At 48.1% G+C, this 10099-nt stretch overlaps 1 protein-coding gene across 1 annotated transcript; it reads right to left on the bottom strand.

The window, feature by feature from the left end:
- Nucleotides 1-2260: 2260 nt before the first annotated feature.
- Nucleotides 2261-6122, bottom strand: LOC131429091 (uncharacterized). Its single transcript, XM_058593140.1, has 3 exons — nt 4738-6122; nt 3271-4666; nt 2261-2479 (listed from the first exon to the last, which is right to left on the bottom strand). The coding sequence occupies exons 1-3, from the start codon at nt 6120-6122 to the stop codon at nt 2261-2263; spliced, it is 3000 nt and encodes a 999-aa protein (XP_058449123.1).
- Nucleotides 6123-10099: the final 3977 nt, after the last annotated feature.

Below are 10099 nucleotides of genomic sequence, written 5' to 3'. Positions count from 1 at the left end.
ATAAAACTATACTAGAGAATAGAGAAAAAAAGAGCTCAAACACTTTTGTCGATCATGTTTTTGACTTTCAATCCGAAAAATGCTATACTTCAACAAAGAGCAGTAACAAACATATTTTCCTGAAAATGCTTTTGAAAACAATAATTTGATATTTGATTTCGAAATGACGGCCTAAATTTTAAATTTAAGAACGTTCCTAAGTAATTCCTATTTAAATTGTGTAAAGTTTTACCTTTTTACCTTTTTTTATATATATAAAAAATAGGTATAGAATTCGCTCAAACTTTCGAAAAATTTTCCGGGGCCGGGAGGGCCGAATGTCATATACCAATCGATTCAGCTCGACGAACTGAGCAAATGTCTGTCTGTCTGTGTGTGTGTGTGTGTGTGTGTGTGTGTGTGTGTGTGTGTGTGTGTGTGTGTGTGTGTGTGTGTGTGTGTGTGTGTGTGTGTGTGTGTGTGTGTGTGTGTGTGTGTGTGTGTGTGTGTGTGTGTGTGTGTGTGTGTGTGTGTGTGTGTGTGTGTGTGTGTGTGTGTGTGTGTGTTTGGTTTTTTTTTTTTTTTTTTTTTTTTTTTTTTTTTTTTTTTTTTTTTTTTTTTTTACAAGGTGAAATACCTACTTATGTACTTTCCCAGTTCACGCGCTCAGTAGTTGTCAAGCTACCGCTATTGTGAACCAGCGAGTGGGACTGGCTGAACCTTACCCACTAAAACACCTTGGACATCTTGCCTTGATCCCCCCGGAACTAAGCTAAGCTCAATACTTCGGGGGAGGCTGTGCTCATGCACTTCTTCGTTTGGGAGAAAATGAGCTCCTGCTCTCTACATACATCTCGGCTGTGCTCATGCACTTCTTCGTTAGGGAGAAAATGAGCTCCTGAGTTTCTATCTTTATCCCTCTCGATCCACCTTTGGCGCCTCGACAACCCAATGCCGCTGCGTCGCGCCGCACTACTCAACTGATCCCCGACGATGGATCTAGCCTACACCGACTGAGAGTTTTCCCTTGTACGCCACGCGGGACACCCGAAGGAGTGCCGAGGTCTGTTCTGCGATTCCGGTTGGAGCATGGCGTCCGGTTCGCTGATGCCCCGACGACTCGAATCGGTGTTGTGGCGTCTGCTCGACTAGTCCCCGGTGATGGTTCTAGCCTACACCGACAGAGAGTTCCCCGACGATGGAAGTTCTCCCGAAACCGACGTTTTCGATACCCGTCTACGGCCCGACCGTAAGGATGCCTGGGTCGATCCAATGATGCCGGTTGAAGGATGGCTTCCGGTTCACTGGTGCCCCGACTATCTTAACGGTGCTACGCCACGATCTACTCGTCTAATCTCCGATGAAAGATCTAGACTACACCGACGGAGAGTTCCCCGGCGAAAGAGGCTCTCCCGACACCGAGTCCCCTGTTGCACCACTCGGGACACACGAGAGAGTGCCGAGGTCGGTCCAGCGATTCCAGTTGGAGCATAGCTTCTGGTTGGCTGGCGCCCCGACGACACAAGTCGGTGTTGTGGTGGCTACTCGACTAGTCCCCGCCGAAGGACCTAGCCTACCGCGACAGAGAGTTCCCCGACGCTGGAAGTTCTCTCGAAACTGACGTTCCGAAACCGGTTTACGACGCGCCTACTCAACTAGCCCACGGTGGTGGGTCTAGCCTACCCGACGGAGAGTTTCCCGGCGAAGAAACCTGTCCCGAAAACCGAGCCACATTTCACACGCTTCGTCCGTCTTCTTAGGGTGCCGAAAACAGTCCGGCATTTTTCGTCTTTGGACCTAGGTCATTTGACGCTGCTCTTCTCGCCAACTCCTCTGCAGTGTGGACATAATCTGAACAACTGTCCGGTTCACCGCGTTCCATTTTCCTTCGTCACTGCACATCCTTTGAACGATGTTCTCCACGCTGACATCGGCGCCAACGATAGCAGTCATTTCGCTACGCGGTTGGATAAACCGTGGGCAACTGAATATTACGTGCTCCGGCGTTTCTTCTGTTTCCTGGCACTCAACACACAACGGCGACCTTGCGTGGCCAAATCTGTGCAAATATTGCTTAAAACAGCCATGTCCAGACAGGAATTGCGTCAGTTGAAAGTTTACCTCGCCGTGCACTCGAGTTGTCCAAACCGACAGGTTAGGAATTAATCGATGCGTCCACCTTCCCTTCTCCGCGTTGTCCCACTGCTGTTGCCATTTAGTGAGCGTGTTGGCTCTCTCTCTGCTCCGGGCTCGTCCTGTGCCTCGATCCCTGTAGCATAAGCTATCCTCTTCCAGTAGCAGACAGATGGGGATCATTCCGGCTATCACGTGCACAGCGTCTGTCGATATTGTTCGGTACGAACTTGTCACGCGCATTGCCATCAGTCTGAAAGTGCGGTTCAACTGGGCTCGGTTCCTTGCTGTTGTCAATGCCGTCGACCACGCTGGAGCTGCGTATCGTACGATCGATGATGACACGCTCGCCAGTAACCTCCTCTTGCTACTGACAATCGCGGAATTATTGGGCATAATCCGAGATAACGCCAATATCACCTTCATTGCCTTCTTGCATATGTAGTCAACGTGACTGTTAAAGTTCAGTCGATCGTCCAGTATAGCGCCCAGATGCTTGACCTCACGCTTCGAATTGATGATGCACTCACCGACCGAGATGCTCGCATGTTGCACCGCCTTTCGGTTGCTGATGATGACCATTTCAGTCTTTTCATGTGCCAGCACAAGCTTCTTTTCCCGCATCCAATTCTCAACGACGTCTACTGCCTCCATGGCGAGAACCTCCACCTCTTCTCGAGACTCGCCGATTACTAGGAGCGCCACATCATCCGCAAAGCCGACAATCCTAACTCCCCTGGGCAGATTTAGCTTCAGCACTTCATCGTACATAATGTTCCACAACGTGGGACCCAGGATGGATCCCTGTGGAACGCCAGCCGTGACAGACATATTTATGTATCCGGCGTCTGTCTCGTATATCAGCGTCCGGTTCTGAAAATAACTTTTTAGAATCTGACATAGGTACTCTGGTATCCTCAACCTGTGCAGAGAGTCGGCTATTTCTACCCAGCTGGCACTGTTGAAAGCGTTTTTCACGTCCAATGTGACCACCGCACAGTAGCGGTTTCCCCTTTTCTGCTGCTTCTGGGCCTTTTCCATGGTTTCCATGACCACTCGTATGGCTTCTACAGTGGACCTGCCTTTCCGGAATCCGAACTGCATGTTCGACAGACCGTTCTCGCTCTCAGTGTACTTTGTGAGCCTGTTAAGGATCACTCTCTCCAGCAGTTTTCCGACTGTGTCCAGCAAGCATATAGGCCTATATGCTGACGGATCGCCAGGTGGTTTGCCTGGCTTTGGTAGCAGCACCAGCTTCTGCCGCTTCCAAATGTCAGGGAAACTACCATCCTCCATGCATTTTTGGAATGTAGTCCTGAACATGTCTGGATTCTCCAGAATCGCAGCTTTAAGGGCCACATTTGGAATTCCGTCCGGGCCTGGAGCCTTCTTCACCGGTAAGGCTTTCGCTACAGCAAGCAGCTCCTCGTTTGATACTCGGATTTCGTCGCCGCGGACATCCTGTACGTCGTACAGTACTGGCGGCCATATCGTAGGCTCATGCTTCGGGAACAGGGTCTCGATGATAGTTTTCATCCTTTCCGGGCACCTATCCGGTGGAACTGCTGGACCTTTCATCTTTGCCATGGCCATCTTATAGGCATTACCCCATGGATTCTCGTTGGCGTTGTTGTTCAGCTCTTCTAAACACTCTTTCTTGCTGAGCCTGATTGCCTTGGTGAGTGTGGCTCTTGCTATTCTATAGGGCAACCTTCTTTCCTCCCTTTCGCCGCTGTTTCTAGCTCTCTGCATCCTTCTCCTGGCATGTAGACAACGTGCCCGCAGGTCAGCGATCGTCGAATTCCACCAGTACGCCGGACGTCGCCCATTTCTGGGTTTTCCCATTCTAGGCATGGTTGCATCACACGCACGTGATAGTGTTGCAGTCAGCTCTTCCGCGCTGAGGTTTATTGTGTTGCGCTCGAGCCTCAGTGCTTCCACAAATACGTCCTTGTTAAAGTTCGCTGTTTTCCACTTTCGCTCACCAAACTGCGTTCTGCTTGATTCCACCTGCGAGTTGCGCCCAACACAATACCGGATCGCTTGATGATCGCTGTGGGTGTATTCTTCGCACATTCTCCAGTCCATGCTCCCTATCATTCCCGGGCTGCAGAAAGTGACATCTATGATGGACTCTCGACCATCCTTACGGTAGGTGGTGGTGGTACCGTCATTGGCAAGATCTACGTTCAGCTTAGCTAGGGCCTCCAGAAGACTGCTTCCCCTTGGGTTCGTGAGGCGGCTGCCCCATTCGACCGCCCAGGCATTGAAGTCACCAGCTACTACTACTGGTCTTCGGTCGGTTAGCTCTTCCGTTAGTTTGTCCAACATCCGGTTGAACTGCTCGATCGTCCAACGTGGAGGTGCATAACAACTACAGATGAAGACTCCGTTGATTTTGGCTATAACAAACCCTTCATCTGCGCAGTGCACCACTTCTTGAATGGGGTATTTTCCCACTGCCCATATCGCTGCTGTTTTGGCTCCGTCTGATGTCCAGTTTCCATCTCCGGGTGGAATTTGGTATGGCTCCGAAATTATCGCAACATCGCATCTATGTTCCGCAACAGATTGCCGCAGAAGATGTTGTGCCGTATCACAGTGGTTGAGGTTGATTTGCACTACCTCCACTGGGACTTCGTTGCACTCGCTCGTTTGAAGGCTGGGCATCTGCTACCGCCTGTAGGATGTTTGTTATCCTCCGTGGCAGCGCAAATTAGGCATTTCGGAGGCTTCGTGCAATCTTTTGCCTTGTGACCTTCCTCGCCACACCTTCTGCATAGTTTGCTCCTATCCGGCCCTTGACAGTTCCGTGCGAAGTGACCAAAACCCAGACACTTGAAGCACACGTCCGGTAGCTGGGAAACGCTCAGTGGGCACACAGACCAACCCACACATATTTTCTCCACTTTCAACGCTTTATTAGCTGCATCTACTGGCAGCTTAATTGAGGCTACCTTGGTGCCGTCAGGTCCATTCCTGATACGGATGGTCATCTGGACCTCTCCTAGCTCGCATTGCTCCTTCAGGGCTGATTTTACATCCTCCTCCGTAGTAATCTCGTCCAGATCTTTACACCGGAGAGTCGCTTCCGGGCACAAGGCTCTTACTTCCACCTTGTTTCCGAGGGCTTTCTCGGTAAGCTCCTTGTACGAGATGCTGCCTGCTTTGGGGTTTCTTTTCAGCTCGAGGAGCATCTCACCATTACGAGTGCGCCTAACCTTTTGCACGTCTTCCCCTAGCTCCTTAAGATCCGGGTTCATCCGCATAGCGCGTAGGACTTCGGCGTACGAGTCGTCGCTCGCTTTGACGATGAGAGCCTCGCTCTTATTCCTCGTCCTGACGACATTACGTTTTTTGGGCGGGTTTTTCTTGCTCGCTTTCTCCTTTTTTTTGCCGACGACCTGCCATTCAGTGCGGCTGTTTACCGCGTCGGTTGCTTCTGGTGGTAGTTTAGCTCCAGTGACACGGGCATCCTTGTGTCTCTTGGGACCACCTGGTCTAGCATCTCCTGGCGATGCCCTTGGCCTCTTTGGTGTGAAGAAGGGCGTGGACTGCATCCCAGGGGGGACACTACTCGCCGTGTTGACTTCCCTCTTAGCTGTGTCGGCTTCAGCCCTTTGCATTTGCGCTGCGCGACGTGCCTCTAAGGCAGTTTTCGCCGCTAACAACTCCTTCTCCCCAGCTTCTGCTCTCTGCACTACGCTTTTCCACTCCTTGACAGCTGAACCAAGAGCGCCTTGGAGCTTAATCACCAACGCCTTGATGTCTTTGTGCACGTTGCTTCTCTTATCCACATACTCGTGCAGCTCGTCCACCAACTTTTTCGCTGCCTCTACCCTCGGTGGTTTTGGTGGTTTCGTCCACGCGCTATACTGCTGCTGACCCTGCTGCTCGTTCGTGTGCTGCTTTTGCACCTGCTGGGTTTGCGGCGGCGGTGTCCTCACCAAGCCACTCTTGACAAACGGATTTGTCACTTCTTTCTCAACTTCGATTTCAATTACTTCCATTCTTCAGGGTCCCCACTCCGGGCCGCTATCTCCACTCGTTGTAGTAGTCGCTTATGATCCCTAGGTTATCTTTGCGAGCAGGGAGGCCTAGCGAGGGTTGAACACGTACCTTCATAGGGTTCGTGTCCAGGGCCGGATCAGCGTAAGCCAGGAGTGCTCTCAACTGGGCCTACTACCCACCTTAATTGGTGCGAGTATTGAACGTACCCGGAGGCCTGCCAAGGTTTTAACGGGACGGAGGCAGACGTACTGTTGACCCGCTCGCCGTTTCAAGTCGGTATCACCCTTCCTTACTCAGGGAACAGAACAGCACGAATGTCAGCCCATCATCGTCATCCGATCCGTTATCCGCATCATGTCCGTTGTTGTTCGCCGTGGCCAGTATATAATAATCAGGGTCTTACTGGTATCGAACCTGATGTGCCGGTTGGCACTCCTGCTGGGCTTGTGTGCTTTGAGCGGTACACAGTCGCTTTGCTAGGGCCTACTTGCGGACACATGCAGCTTTTTATAGGAGTTCAACAGAGCCCACTGCCGAACCCCACCACATCCTAGGCAGGCCCCCTAACTCGCAGTGGCCATGGGGAGGGGTCGTTAAGCCCTTGGACTAGTCCCTGCTGCCCCATGTGTGTGTGTGTGTGTGTGTGTGTGTGTGTGTGTGTGTGTGTGTGTGTGTGTGTGTGTGTGTGTGTGTGTGTGTGTGTGTGTGTGTGTGTGTGTGTGTGTGTGTGTGTGTGTGTGTGTGTGTGTGTGTGTGTGTGTGTGTGTGTGTGTGTGTGTGTGTGTGTGTGTGTGTGTGTGTGTGTCTATATGTGTGTTGTCAACTAAGAGGTCGAGATCTCAGAGATGGCTGGACCGATTTTGATCAAACTAGTCGCAAATGAAAGGTCTTCTCGTCACCCAAAACGCTATTGAATGGTTTTGAGATCGGATGTTTACTTTTTGAGTTATACGAAGTTTTATGTCGAAATTTTCAGTTTTTTACAGTATCTGTCACAATTGACCTTGAAAACAGAATATGTTTTCAGACTTAGATTCTGCACGGTAATATCTATCCAACAAGCCATAGATTGTTAAAATCCGTCTATTTTTAACGGAGATATCGAAATTTTTGTGTAAACGGCTTTTCCCCCTATTCCAGCAGTAGGAGTTTCGAGCGCTGTATGACAAAGAAATGCTTGGGAGCAACGGAAAACACTATTTTTTATACTGTTACATACAATTGTTTCTAAGTACCAAAAAGACTGTGTACAGCATCCTTTTTCATGACATTTAGCCTCGGACCGATTTTAGCACGGCTCGTTTTTGGCAACATAATCGTTCGAATATGGCATATGTCATATTCGAACCAGATGATGGCAGAATTTTTTTTAATTATATTGTTTTGAACTACTTACAGCAATAAATGCTGTAAGAACATAACATCCATATACCATTCGAATCAGTTCGTCGAGATCAGCCAATACGTGTGTGACAAATAATTTCAGTCAATTTTCTCGGAAAATTTCTTTTCTACAAATTCAGATTCATACGAAAAATCGTATGCCCCCAAACAAAGTTCCTGAATTATATTTGGTTCCGACCTCTGGTTCTATATCGGTTTTATAATTCAAACCGATATAGAAGATGACAATCCCGAATATCTTCAAAGTTGGACTCAAAACTGTTGTAATTAATTCGTCATATGGCCATACGAATCGGTTTGGGTTATGCTGGTTCCTGAATACCGGCTCTGGAAGTACCTTAAATTACCGTAAACTCTAAAGTGGAACTTACATATCATGGCATGTTTAATGGATTATCACACTTCTAGATCAAATTCGATCCGATTTGCAGTTTCGACATTACAGAGTAATGAGTAATTAAAATCTCAAATCCCCGCTTAAAACGACGGTCATTAAAATATTGTCATGAAAACTGAAACACCGAAGAATATTCATGCAAAAAACACATACGGATTGATAAACAAGGTATCATCTCACTGCTAGGTGGATTAAACACGTTTTTATTCAAATATTAATTTTAAATTGAGAATAAATATTCTTCAAGATGATTTTTCGCTTTTTCACTTACGTGCAAAGAAAGACAAGGCAAAAGCCTTAAAACTCGACTAATAAATATTGGAAAAAGTGGATAATTGGTGACCGATTTTTATTTCCGAAATCACAGAGTGATAAGTGTCAAAAATTTCAAAACGTCTTCAAAAGTGACGCTGCAATAAACGAAAAACAAATTCTAAACTGGACTCAACACCTAAATCTAAACTCAGTCCCTGGTCCCTCCCTAAATCAAAAACAGATATATTATTATTTAGAAGTTTTTTTCGGTTTTTTAACGATATCAAACTAACTAGAGATTATATCATTGCCGTTTCAACCTTCCGAGCGAACGGACGTGATTTGGATTTACTGCGAAAGCATTGAAAACCAGTTGTGTGTGTGTGATAAAGTGGTCGGACGATATTGTGTGATAGACAATAGTGCTTTTTCCTCTGAGAGGTTTTTTTTTCGCATTATATAATAGAACAGTGCCTTATTGCGAGCGGTCGATCGAAACGGTACCGTTAGCCGATTATTGTTTCGCCGATCAAGGCCAAGTGTGAGGATTATAAATAAGTGTGCCTTTTCCTCTCGGAGGTTTTTTGCACATCATCAAAGCGGCGATACGCCGATCGACGAAGTCCAGCTTGGTGTCCCCCGTTGGATCTTAGTTAAGTACCTTTACTTCGTTTATTTTTATTTCTTTATTTGACCATTATATTTCCCCCCGAATCATTTGTTTTTGCGCGGAAGTAGTTCCGCTATGTCTAATTTAAAACCTGCCCCCCCCCGCTCCCGATGTTCAAATGGAGACCTCCCTTGTCAGTAAAAAGTCCCGCATAAAGAGCTATCCTGATGGGCTCGCACTACCGGCCGGGCCTTACGCGGTCTATTTCCGGACCAAATCAAAAGAAAAAAAACTGAATATTTTAAAAATATCGCGGGACCTGCATTCGCGATATAATACCATAAAAAGTATAGATAGAATACGGCCAGACAAGCTCAGGGTCCTGTTTACCAGCTCAAAACAGGCTAATGAGCTTGTTCAAAATGATCCTTTTACGCTGGAGTACCGCGTCTACGTGCCAGCTCGTGAAGTCGAAATCGACGGTGTGGTCACCGATTCGAGTTTGACTTGCGAGGATATTCTTAAGTACGGGGCGGGTTGTTTTAAAGACCCCTCACTTAAGAATGTCAAGATACTGGATTGCAAGCGATTGCATTCAGTATCGATCGCCGGGGATGGAACAAAGTCTTATCCCCAATCAGACTCTTATCGTGTGACCTTCGCCGGCTCGGCATTGCCCAACTACATCCTCTTGGACCGGGTTCGTTTGCCTGTTCGTTTATTTGTACCCCGGATAATGAATTGTACCAATTGCAAACAACTGGGGCATACAGCTACCCATTGCAGCAATAAGCCACGTTGTGCTAACTGTGGGGAAGCTCATGCGGACGGCTCTTGCGGTAAGGATGCTGAAAAGTGTCTCTACTGTAAGGAGGGTCCGCATGACCTCTCTGACTGTCCCGCTTACAAACTGCGAGGAGATCGGATGAAGCGTTCCCTGAAGGAACACTCCAAGCGTTCCTTTGCCGAGATGGTTAAGAGTGCCACCCCTCCTAAACAGGCAACGAATCCATATGCCTGCTTGTCAACTGACGAGAGCGATTCTGACGACCCTTTGGAAGGTCCATCTTCAGCGGTCCCTCATAGCTGTAGGAAAAGAATGAATAAATCTTCTCATAAGCTACCTAGTAAGGGTTCGAAGGTGTCTTCCGAAGGGCTTCGAAAAGTTACAGCTAACGGGAATCGGGAAAAATCACCGAAGCAAAAAGCTCCTGGTCTCGGAAAACTCAATTCCGAGATGGAATTCCCACCGCTTCCAGGGACTAAAAAATCCCCAAGCGTCCCTGAAAATCCACCAGAGAACCAACTAG

Source organism: Malaya genurostris, chromosome 2 (genome assembly GCF_030247185.1).
Source record: "Malaya genurostris strain Urasoe2022 chromosome 2, Malgen_1.1, whole genome shotgun sequence".
NCBI classification, from domain to species: Eukaryota; Metazoa; Arthropoda; class Insecta; order Diptera; family Culicidae; genus Malaya; species Malaya genurostris.
This window is presented reverse-complemented; position numbering and strand designations above follow the sequence as displayed.